General features: G+C 32.3%; 1 protein-coding gene across 6 annotated transcripts in view; it reads left to right on the top strand.

Annotated features, from left to right (window-relative positions):
- The window catches only part of LOC148620701 (fibroblast growth factor receptor 4-like), a 52,295-nt gene extending 43,738 nt beyond the window's left edge, over positions 1 to 8,557 (top strand). For 5 of the 6 annotated variants that reach the window (XM_088574409.1, XM_088574410.1, XM_088574406.1 and 2 more), the window contains 5 exons: positions 607 to 806; positions 1,585 to 1,707; positions 1,955 to 2,025; positions 2,351 to 2,600; positions 2,928 to 8,557. In XM_088574409.1, the coding sequence (XP_088430535.1) occupies positions 607 to 806; positions 1,585 to 1,707; positions 1,955 to 2,025; positions 2,351 to 2,600; positions 2,928 to 3,050 (767 nt within the window). In that variant the 3' untranslated portion in view covers positions 3,051 to 8,557. Of the gene's footprint in view, positions 1 to 606; positions 807 to 1,584; positions 1,708 to 1,954; positions 2,026 to 2,244; positions 2,297 to 2,350; positions 2,601 to 2,927 lie in introns of those variants that run through there. The other variant, XM_088574412.1, reaches the window with a different exon arrangement.
- Positions 8,558 to 13,125: the final 4,568 nt, after the last annotated feature.

Below are 13,125 nucleotides of genomic sequence, written 5' to 3'. Positions count from 1 at the left end.
ACAATGTAGTGAACCGAATAAAAAAAGATAACACATGAAAACTGACGATAAGGGAAACTTAAGCACTATGTATAGTATTATAAGACTATTTAAATTTCTCAAGACCATTTGTTGAAATGCAATTGTTAAATGATTAATTTTTTCATGGCAAATGTCTGGATACTTGGGCGAAAACTCTTCAGTGATTAAGATCAACAGACTTCAGGCTTTGCAAGACTGGAAGATATTTTGTTGGTCATTTTAGAGACAGTGTATCTTTGGGCTATCACTAAAACAAGTTATGTTTCTGATCTCTGGATTGATTTCTTTTTTTTTTTTTTTTTTTTTAAACCAGTCTGGTTGAAATTTTATCAGTAAGGTCTGACAGGCAAATAGACTGGGCACAGACATCATACCTCATGCTTGATGGTACCATTCAAAGATTGAATACATAGATATATGTCACACTACATTGTGACGTATATCTATTCCATATTTGGTTAGTTGCATTTATCGTGAGGTTTGATGTGTGTTTTCAGTTTGCCCAGCTCACTTCAAGGGACAATGCAACGGTCATATTGAATATTTACAAGTTGTATTTACTCAAGTGCGTTTTCTTGTTTACAGGTCCTTTGTATGTGGTGGTTGAGTTTGCTCCCCATGGAAATTTGAGAGACTTTTTGAGATCAAGAAGACCTCCTAATTCTACAAGTTATGAGAAGCCAGGATTAGAGAAAGTCTGTGTTAACAGGCCTTTAACAGAAAAAGACTTGATATCTTTTGCTTACCAGATTGCCAGAGGGATGGAGTATCTTGCTTCAAGACAGGTAACATTTGAAGTTAATTGTGTCTCACAGTTTTTCATCCCACTTGAAGATTCTAAGATTTTAAAAAATAATAGGGCATACTATCCTTTGGACAAAAATAGTGTCAAATGTCTTATTGGTGTACAGTTGCTCAACTCTTAAGTGTCAGTCTCTGTAAGAATCAGGCAGTGGGTGAAACATTGTATGAACAAAACCACTATTTTAGGTGTTTAATTTGACTATTTGCACCATCAGAATTAAGGAAAAAAGACGAGATTTTTCATATCATTTCTTAAATAGAGTTATAATTTCATTGAAATACACTGAGAATTAACGTTTCAAGGGCAGATAACTCTATTATCAAAAATCTCATTTTTCGAACATTCTATTGAAAAATTTCTAAGCAATTCCACTGAGGCAAAGATCAAATGATAGTTTGTTTTTTTTTTCAAAGAAAGAAAGCATTTTTGAGTGAAGTTATATTGTCAGATCGGTGGTTTTTTGACATGCATGTTTCTGATTTTTCCGATTTTGCCTGAGCTTTACAAAAATTTACACTTGTTGTTATGTGACTGTAAACTAATTTAATTTCACAATTAACAGGAAAATAAATCATGTGAACAAGTCTTCTTATAATAGAATATATATTTTGAAAAGTTTAAGCCATAAAACTAAATAACCACAAAATGAAATTAACATCCAAAAATGTGAAAAACGTGTTTGTGGAAACAAATTAGTTTACAATATTACATAAGCACTAGCTGAGAAGTGTAGAGCTAAAACAATCTATCCATTACAGTGCATCCACAGAGATTTGGCTGCTAGAAATGTCCTTGTAGCTGAAGACTATGTTCTGAAAATAGCAGATTTTGGTTTGACTAGAAATCTGTCAAACTTAGATTACTACAGAAAAACAGGAGATGTAAGTAGTGTATTTACTTGAAAATATTTAAATGCTGAAGATTTGGTGTACATATATTTCTTTTTTAATATATCAAGTTCATCAGTTCCCAGATCTTCCTAAATTGAAATTTAAAGGACTTTCCTTAATTTGTGCTTTTTTGTTAATCTCTAATATTCTGTAGAAGTTAATTTGAACATTAAATCCAAGTACATGGGGGGCTTAAAAATTGTATAGCATTATTTTTAACCCATCACTTTCCTTTCAGGGACGGTTACCCGTGAAATGGATGGCTCCTGAAGCTTTATTTGATAGGAAATATACCTCTAAGAGTGATGTGTAAGTATTTCATATCAATATTATTATTCATAAGATTGAAGAAACATTTTTACACACACACACACACACAGAACATGAATGTCCTTAATTAAAGTACCACACATTTATTTCAGATTATTATTACAATTCATTAGATTTTACCACACATTGTACAAAAAACTTGACTTACAGTAGCACACATTTATTTTTTTTTAATTAAAATATGTCTTTTTTTCACAGGTGGTCCTATGGTGTATTACCTGGTGTGTTATTCTGATATTTTTTTTTCACAGGTGGTCCTATGGTGTATTACCTGGTGTGTTATTCTGATATTTTTTTTTCACAGGTGGTCCTATGGTGTATTACTTTGGGAAATATTCACCCTAGGAGGTAATCCATACCCTTCCATCCCAGTTGAAAGGTTATTTGAGCTTTTGAAGGAAGGACACAGAATGGAGAAGCCACCATATGCTTCAGAGGAAATAAATAGAATGATGCAATTCTGTTGGCATGAATTCCCCGCGGGAAGACCGTCATTTAATCGATTGGTCAATGATTTAGACAAAATGTTGACGTCTATGGCAAGTAGTGGCGAGGTAAGAATGTTAAAAAGTAATTGATTGATCCTAGTAACAGTACCACTATCACTGTAATACCCTTGTTGCTATATTCATAAATTTATGCCCACCCCAATGTAAGGGTAAAAATAGTATATAAGCGCTATATCATGACCATGGTGCTCCATCTTCACATTGATCTGGTACATTTCTTCATCATAGTATTAATGATCTGTTGTTGTAGAGGTTGCCCTCCCTCACTGTAGGCCATGCCATTGCATACCAGCAACAATATAAATTTTGTTTTATACGAGATATTTTAATTAGTTATTAAAATGTTTTTTTGTTTTTTTTTTCATTATGCAGGAATACTTAGATTTAGAGCCTTTAGAGAGTCCGACAAGTATGTCAGATAGCCAGTATTCATCTATGTCTCGTAGCTCAAGTAATTATGACGTTACCAGTAATAGTACTGTGGACTCATCATGAGACCTGCCTAGGGCAAAAACTGACCAGTATTGTTCCCATCCTTCATATCACATGATCCATTCTTCATTGCGTTTACCGAGGAAAGTGCTGAACAGACATAAACTGTGTCTCAACAGACTAGGCAGCGAACGTTTATCATTTTTATGCAATCATCTCCTTTTTTTTTTAATTTGTCTTCCGTAGACAAGGAACAGCATGTGCCAATTCTTATCTCAGCTCCATTACTTGAGCGTACGTTTTTTTTTTATTAAATGTGTAGCGACTCTTTTTAATGGAGATTTTAAAATGGACAAATTTGCCACATTGTGTTCAGAGAATATTTTAATGGATATTCTTGATGTGTTCAAAAGAGGACAAAACCATTTTATTCAATCTCACGTTTTTACAGATATGTAAGTGCTATCATGAACAAAGCTATATGACGGGTTCTCGTTCTATATATTGACCTCAATTAGTGACACCAAAGACAGAAGATAATATTACGAAATCCAGTTTCTGTTTAGTACCTTTGTATTGTAATGTTGTTCTAATCAGGATTTGTTCAATCAATGATTTGTCCATAATAATAGAATTTGTTTAAAGTACACTTCAGCTCAGATGGACTTTGTTTTTTTCTACTCTCTGTGGTGTAGAGATCACATAATGAGTGGTAAGCCATATGTTTTTTGTAGTTAACAAATATAGTATACATGCTGGTTAAATCATTGACAATTATGTCTCATGTAAAAAAACAGTATTAATTTCTTTTAATTTTGTCCACTGTGGATTAGGGGAAAATGTCAAATCCATGTGAATAGTAGGGTACCTGCAAAGCATAAACTGGTTAATTCAACCTCTACTAGTGGCAGGGGTAGGCTACAATGCAACCACCTTTATTGTGGTGCTGTACACATACCAATCATTTGTTGTAAAAAAACAAAAATTAAGAAAAGAAAAGGTAAAGACAAAAAAATGTATTTTACAGCAGTAGTTGATAATCGTGAAATATGAAAATAAAATATGCATGTATCTTAGAATTTAATAGAAAAGTTACAACAAATGATAATTGAGGATTTAATTATGCAGTCATTATTAGTACAAATCATTGATTGAAATTAAATTGTACAAAATGTCCAAACGAGGGCTTGGGTGTACATATATGTGACCACTATGTATTTTGTTGATCGATGCATATAATTGTTACAAGTTAAGAAATTTTATGATTCTGAATTACAGAGTTTATTTTTTAGACTGATGATGGTGTAAATGTTACATGGTTTTTCGTGTTCTTTGTTAAAATCATGGCTAGGTAGAGCCATTTTGTTGCTTGACCTTTTTTTTTTTCACTTGTTAATTTTCAAATCTCTGGTTATAGTGGTGATGTAAACTCTAAAGATTAAAAAGCATCTTCTGTTATTAATGTTCTCACAATGATAATTTACTCCGTGGCTGATAAAGTTCGTTCAATCTTTTAAGATCTACAGGTTGCAATTTTTGTGTTTTAAAATTGTTGAGTCAGAAAGACATAGAAATAATTATACACAAACTGACATAAAGTGGCATACTTCAGTCTGACCACATGTCATATGATAACAAAAAATGGATTATGATGGATTTTTTTTTGTTTGTTTGTTTTGTTTTTTGTTTTTTTATTTGTTTAATGTTTTTCATCATAGAAGAAGCTCCTTTTTGTATTACACCGTTTTTTTCCTCCAGCTTTTCATTTCCAAGTTGTGTGGCTACAAACACCCGAAAATAAAAAAGGGGGGGTGGTAAGGTGTATCAGATGTTCAGCTCTTTAATAATTTATCTGCGTATGTAAATTAGTAAGTAACATGCAAGTACAGCTACAGTTAAATGATGTACTTTATAAGAGTTACACTATCTCACTAAATCAGAGATTGGTTATGCCCTGTGTGTTGATGTTGCTAGGTCTCTTTTTTATGTTTTTGTACATAATTTTTTTTTAACTCTCAAACATCATGACAAATTTCTAATACATTTACTCTTTTGATGTTTTCTACAAAAAAAATTATGATTTTATTGGTAATTTGGTCTTGTTGTTAAAACCAGGAATTCAAAGGATACAATTCCTTTTGATTTCTTATTTCAAAATTGAATGCCTTTACTTGAGGTAAACTTAGGGTAAGGGCCACTACTCTTACAGATCATTGGAATGTTTGTATTCAGCATTTTACGTCAATCTTATGTAAGCATCAAAGTAACATGGACTGATTTCATTCTGTTTCAAATGAAAGCTTGATAAATTTTGGTGAAATTAAATATAATACAAACATATCATTGATTTAAAGAGTTACTTCCCTTACCCTAGGTCTACTTCCTTACTAAAGTAATGTAAAGTTTTTATTGTACATATTGATGTTTTGCAGATTAAGTGTCCGTCCATCACCTTAAATTCTTCCACAAATACTGGTAGAATAATAATCTCCATTTCTGTTTTCAAACTTGATATTACAAGAACTCTCTCTGCTTGATCTTACTTGGAAATTCTTAAGTATGTTGATTAACTTATTTGTCTTTTAAAATATTGTGAAGCTTTGCATTAGATCTTACTTTTTTTTCGTGGAAATATTTAAAAAAAAAAAATGATAGTTAATTTGTAAAAAAAATAATGTATTTAATTTGTAAAGTAATTAGTATTCGAATTGTTTGATTAAGATTTACTAATGAATGAGTCATGACTGTAGATATTAACATTCTGTAACATTCTGTAATATTCTGGATGTTTTTAGGTTGCTCCTTACTGGTTGTTAAGTCTATAACATTTGGCCAGAATTTGATCCCATCTGGTCACACTTTACAGCTTTGGAGGTCCTGGACTTTTCCAAGTTTTCAAACAATAGTCAACTTGAAGAAAACCATAAGTCCTCAATGAAATATTCATGAATAAGGATGAGTCCAGGATTTAACCAACTGAAATTTCAAAGGTCCTTGATCAGAAATGGAGGGCCCAGAATCAATCTGATTTATAAGTCAGAATTCAGGGTCCCAGACCTGGGACCAATACTTATTTAGGTTAGAATGATGCTGTGTACCATAAAAAGTTTTATCCTTGTGTAGTATTTATTTACTGTTCAGTTATATTGGTCCCTTTTCACTTCAGAAAAGGGACTTAGTAGGGTTTTTTTAACCTTAAATGTGGGGGGGGGGCATATGATCTCCAGAGCAACATCGATATATTGCTTAAGGTTAATTTCTACATGATGTGGCTACAAATTTGTAATGGCTTAATCAATATAAATGTATATGCTTTGACTATTGATCTCAATTGTATAGTGCATACATGTACTCCAAACGATATTAATTACATTTACTTGTATACTGTATAATTGAAAAAAAGATTGTGGCTTAATCATTTTTAACCACATTTCATGGTCAAAATGTGATCACTTACTTAAAATGTGTGGATTAAATTTATACATGTTTTTGACAATTTTAAAAATTGCATAAAATTCTAATTACTGTAAATCAGCTTATTTTTTTAAGCAAGCTGTTTTACCTGTGTTACCAACAATGAAGGCGGGTCTAGTAGCTGCTCAGTGCAAATTTTGCAAGGAGGGAAAAAAATCATAAATTCATTGTTATTATTGCCATTTTGAAGGTTTTTATGAGCATTTGGATAATTAAAAAGATAATTTCACAAATTAAAGAGTGTGCAAAATTTGTGTAATAGACTGAAAGAATGAAAAATAAGTTGATTTACAAAACTTTTGACATTATGATACGATATAACACTGCCTTGTAAACCTACTGTGTTCACTAATCTCTTGACTTTTACCTGGGTTTTGTCATGTAAAATGCATTTAACACTGCCAACTCATATTTTAATTATTTTTTTTACTAGTTCATAATATTATGTTCAGTTTGTAAGTTTGAGGTACATGTATTTTACATAAATTTGTCTTGTTTAGTTGTTTTACCACTATTTTATACAAATATGTGTTCAGAGTTTTGGGGTTTTTTTTTTCAAAAGAGACCATTTTAGCTTTATGTTGAGTCTCTTTTTTAGTTTGTTTTAAAAGCTGAAAAAGTTGATCTGCATTTTATTTAATGATGTGTTCATTTCATTTTAGTGATTTTTTTCTTTTTTTTTTTTTCAAAAGGAACGAAACTGTGTTCAGTTCTATGTGTAGATATGTACAGACTGACAGATAATATGCACAAATAATAGATTGTTTTCCATATGTAAATTTTTTTATGAAATTGAAATTTGCTCATTTGTTAATTTTCAAATTTTCAGAGATGATTTGGTCACATTTAATTGTATAAAACTGTAGACATTATAATTTTTAAAAATGTACCTTATTAAGATTGAAATTTGATTCAGTATAGCTTAGAAACACTGATATTGTAAATATGTGCCTGGTTAATGCACAAATTTTTCTCAGATGTCCTCAGATGAGAAAATTTAATTGGTACCTGAACTATGCAACAAAACATTAATATTGCCAAAATAACCAGAAATGCTTTTTATAACATTTTTTTTTTATATATTAATCAGTTTTTTTTTAATTGTTGAGGCTGTGAGACTATGCATCTTGCAAAACTGAGCTGAGTAGAGTCCCTTATTTTGTGTTCATAAACTGGTATTCATTTAACACTTACTATTTAGGTTAAAATGAGATCAAAGTGTTTTTCAGTGCAAACATTTTTTTAACATTGTTTAGTAGAGAGAATCCTTTTTTTCTTACTGTTTTAGACTTGTATTTTGTGCTTGAACCAGAGGTGTTCAGATGCTAATTTTAGATATTTTAGATTTAATTTGCGTATTTGAATTTGAGGAGAAAAAGGCCTCTTTGTAATTTATTTGATTTGATTCCAAGAAGGAGATTTTAATTTGTTTTATGCTGTATTTTTCACTGGCTTGGCAGGAACAACAGAGCCTGTTGCTTTTATAATCTTGTTTTCATTTTTTTTTTAAAGAAATTTTGTAAAATATCATTTCGAATCGAATTACATGTAACTGAATTTAAATTGCAGGAGTTGTATCGTTAGTCTTTCAGAAAAAGAATTCATAAACTTTGTTCACGTTTACATCATTTAACATAACTTCTCAAGATATGAAAGTGAACATTTGCTTTTGTTTACTTTATTGTTATTTGTTTGTATACTATTGAAATTTATTGTCCTCATGAACAAATACTATCACTGAACAAAATTATAATTTATTTTATAAACCTCTGGAAAAATTTCACACATTTCATTTCAATTTTCAAGTGAAAATCCCATTCTGACAAAAAAAGGGTGTATCGTGTAAGACTATATCATTGAAAAAAAAAATAATAATCTTTTAAATTTATTAACATGTCCTAAATTAACCTTATGAACAAATCATGATGTTGTTAGTCACGATTACTGGCCGTTATCTCATAAGATTGTGTTCATATAAAAGTTTCTAGTCTGAATCATCAGTAACCATGGTTTCTAAACATCAGTATGTTCTCATTTCTTTGTTACTGTGTTGTATTAACTATAGAAATACATCAATTTAATAAATGTTAACCATTGATGCTTTTATTTTATTTTGGGCCTTTGGTAGTTTACATGATTTGAAGTTATCTTGACTGTGTAAAGTGATTTTGGTGTGATTGAATACAAAGGGCTACTTGATTCATTTCTGCTCACCTTAATGGGTGAATTTGATTCATATGTGCTCTTTTGAAAAAGAGAACTTACTTCATGTGTAGTCATATGAAAAAGAGAATATGCTACTTACCTGGTCACATGAAAAGGAGTACTTGCCACATATGTGGTCATATGAAAAGGAGAATTTTGTTTCATATGTAGGAATATGGAAAGGAGAATTTTGTTTCATATGTAGGAATATGGAAAGGAGAACTTGTTTTATATGTTGTTATATGAACAGGAGAACTTTGGGTCTGTGGTCATATGAAAAAGGAGATGTTTTGTAATTACATAAAGACTGAATTGATTTTAGTAGAGAAAAGATGAATCAATCAAAAACTGCAAATTAAAGAAACAATAATAAACTGATGGTGTAGTACTGCCAAGTAATCCTACCCTACTTTGGCAATTTTTAGAAATCTTTGTGATAAACAACCTACATGGACAATAACCCTTCCTAAAATAAAAACTTGACATTGCTCCTAATGGGACTAATACCTCCACAGCCCATTGAACCCTGTACCTTTTAGGACCTATGTGGACACATGTTTCATATTAGACACAATTTTTATGGGGGATAAACTAAGCACTTATGACTCGTAATGTTGCTGTCATTTCTAAAACACTCTACCCCAAACCACAATCAGTATTTATTGGACAACACAGTGACAGAATATAACTGCAAATTTACTTTAAACATAAATTTCTAACAATATGCATATTCAAATATGGTAACAAAGTTTCATAACAATCCTGCAAGTTGTTGAGGAGGAGTTGCAGACAATGCATCTGACCAAGATTTGCTGAAAAAACGCCTATGTTCAAACCACTCTCACTTTCTACAATTTTTGTCAAAATATAAAATCCTTAAAATATGCACATCCCAATATGGTAATCTAGCATCCCATGAAGTTTCATAACAATCCTGCTAATCGTTAAGAATGAGTTGTGAACAACATATTAGACACCTTTTGCTGAAAAAAAAAATAGTTCCAACAGCTGTCATTTCTACAATTTTTGTCCAAACGTAAATTCCTGCCAATAAGTACATCTCCATACGGTAATCTAAAACTCCATTAAGTTTCATAACAATCTTGCTAATCGTTAAGGATGAGTTGTGGACAACACATCAGACAAGTTTTATTGAAAAAAAAACGTCTGAGTTCAACAGCTAGCCATTATTTCTATAATTTTGTCCAAACATAAATGCCCGACAGTATGCATATCGCCGTGTGGTTATATCACATCCAACACAGCTTCATATCAATGCTGCTAAGAAAATAGTTCGGACAGACATGGTGGAACCTATATACCCACAAACTTTGTTTTCGAGAGAGGAGTATAATTAAGCACAAATGCGAATCCTAACTCGGCTAATTGAAGCACACATACTCAGAATGGACGCAACTGTTAAGCCCAAAAACTTGAACTAGGACAACCCTAGAAACGTCTTTGTGTCACAGATGATGTCCATGCAGATGAAAGATTTGTCTATTGACACTCAGACATCACATTAAAGAAACAATTTTTCACTGAGCTGCTATCTATAGACTATATTAAGTCAGTATTTTCGAGTTAGTCCAGGATACATTTTTGAAATCTGTAGTTCTTAACAGCTACCAGTCAGAATTGTAATAGGCTTTAGCTGTTATGCTTTTCGCTTATTTAAATATATTAAAATGTTAAAACCTGCCTGTCTTGTTTTTATCTATTTTGAATTTTTAATTTGACGGAGAGCATGATACGACCGCAACATATTGAACTTTGTTCACTTGGGGTAAATATGAACACAAGACTAGCTTTTGACCCACTTAATCAGAGGGACTTACAGTTCATTGTGAACACAATAACTGGTTTGGACATATCGCACAAAATTTGAAATTCAATTAAGTATTTTCGAAATGGAACAAAATTTAAAGTTTTTTTCTTTTCGTTTTTTCTTTTTGTTTTGTTTTGTTTGTTTGTTTGCTTGTTTTGTTTGTTTGTTTGTTATTGTTTTTTTTGTTTTGTTTTTTTTTTTGTAGGTTGCTTAATTTTGTACCCCTATAAGTCCAAAACGGTTAAGGATAAGCCTACCATGTAAAAATAAATAAAACAGAGTTTCAAATGGTACACATTGACCCTGTTGACTTTTCCCTTTAAAGGTTATTGATTACATGGCAAACAGCAACGTCCTGTAACTTGGTATACACCCAGTGTTGATTGTGTCCAGCGCATTGTATTGTTCTGTCACGATTATAACAGTACCAGTCAGCATACGCTCTAAAAATGAAGGCGAGACGAGCGTTTGGCCTAAATTTCGGACCGAGCGAACGATTCACAACTATGCGTCCGAGTCACTGGCGCTTGGGGATAATTTGTGGTTTCTCGGTATTTTTCCTCGAAACCCGCGTATTTTAATAGTGTTCCCTTATGTGCCTCATATTTGGCCAACATACGCATGTCTGACCTGTTTTTTTTATTGGCTTGTTTTACCATCTCTGATATGTAAGAGTAATCAAGGGAACCAAGGTTATAGCGTAATCAAAAGAATGTAATCCAAGGACAAAGACCAGACATGGAAAACAGACATACATAACAAAGAACATAAAGTAACTAAAATCATACATACAAAGAAACAAAAGTAAATGAGCAACTCGGACTCCACTAAAAACTGGGAGTATGGACCAGGTGCACCGGTAGGGTAAAATAGCCTGCTGTTCCAAAATAGTTCATGTCATAACCCCCAAAAAACCTATCTACCTTTCTTTAGGTAGTATGGCACCTTGTCGTTCAACATCAAAGGTCCATTCACATGTTTTTAGGTTATGTTATTGTCCAGATTATATCAGGAAAATGATAGTCATATATATATTTATACTAAAGTTATTGAACGCACATAATGAAAATGCCTGTTTCTGGCCCTTTTTGTCTCCGAATTCCTAAACGGTTCAAGCCACAACACAAAAAATCAATCCAAGACTTTATGTTGTTGTATGGCATCTGGTGGTATAATTTCATAAAGATCTATAGTTACACTCAAGTTATTGAGTGGGCATGGAAGTGTAAACATTTCTACAATTTTTGTTCAAACATAAATTCCTGACAGTATCTATGCACATCTTCGTGTGGTTATTATACATCCAAGTTCTATAACAATGATGCAAGCTGCTAAGAAAAGTTCGGACAGACGGACGTTTAGACAGACAGATGAAACATATATACCCCCAAACTACGTTTACGGAGGGTATAAAAAGCAAGTATGCCGGATTTTCATAAGGAATTTTTAAAAAATGGGAATTGGACTAAAAATAAATGATAGTCGAGTTATCGTCTGGACATGCATGTTTCCGACCACCCACTTTTGCCCCATAATTTCGGAAGTACAAAATCAATCCAAGTCTGACCATTGTGGTATAGAATGTTGTAGAACAATATCAGACATTCCTAAGCTTTTACTGGAGATATATAGTTAAGTAATGAAATGCTTGTTTTAGTCGCCTAATTCTTAAACGATTGGGGCTACAACCCACATATCAATACCAACCATTTCTCTTGTGGTTTATAACCTTGTTAATTTTTGTTTATAAAGACCAACCAATCAGTACTAAAATAATGGCACAAATACCAAATGTATACGACAGCGTCATATCAATATATATACGATCCAATTTTTTTCGGTCGTGTAAAAAGTCGATTTTTTGGGTGTGGTCCCTTCAATCCCTTATAACTCAAAAACATAAGAGGTATCCGAAACCTGATTGAAAAATTCATAAAGTGTCCAATACAAAAATTCTAATTTGGACCCAAAATAAATAATAGTATTTAAGTTTTTGTCCGGAAATCAGGAAGATGCATGGTACTGCCCCCCCTTTTTTGTCCCCTAATATTTGAAAAGTTCATCTCAATCCAAGTCTGACCATTGTGGTATAGAATCATCAAGGCTATCATTTCAACATTCATGTAGTGCAGTGGTCCAATATTTGACCATGGAGTATGATCAACCCCTCTGCTGGTCTTCGTTTTAGTACGGGAACAGAATTCAGTCAGAAACACTAATGATACTTAGTTTACTTCGTAACCTCATTCGAGAATCTTTCCTTGATTTTTGAATTCTCTTCCTGTCCACCATATTGATAGACCAGTAGGGGAGTTGTCACAAGTTCTGCTGATAACTCCTTTATACATTTTGTTGACGTCATATCTCCCGTACCTCATCGGTGTTTACCTCAATCGATATGGTAAATTTACATTGCACATCAATGAGGACATCAACCTACTTATCACTTTTTTTTACTAAGATATGATGCATGAACTTGAATGTACATATTTTCTAACAATCCTCCATTATGGAGAAGAGAAAACATGTAGATGATATTTAAAATAGTACTAATCCAGAAACCGTTTGGAAAAAGGGGGCAGTCGAGGTACCTCAGAAAAAGGGTGGGGTTGCTAGGGCATTATTTTCCAT

This window comes from Perna viridis, chromosome 3 (genome assembly GCF_037379345.1).
Source record: "Perna viridis isolate PV_CMFRI_1.1 ecotype Kerala chromosome 3, ASM3737934v1, whole genome shotgun sequence".
Taxonomy (NCBI): domain Eukaryota; kingdom Metazoa; phylum Mollusca; class Bivalvia; order Mytilida; family Mytilidae; genus Perna; species Perna viridis.
This window is presented reverse-complemented; position numbering and strand designations above follow the sequence as displayed.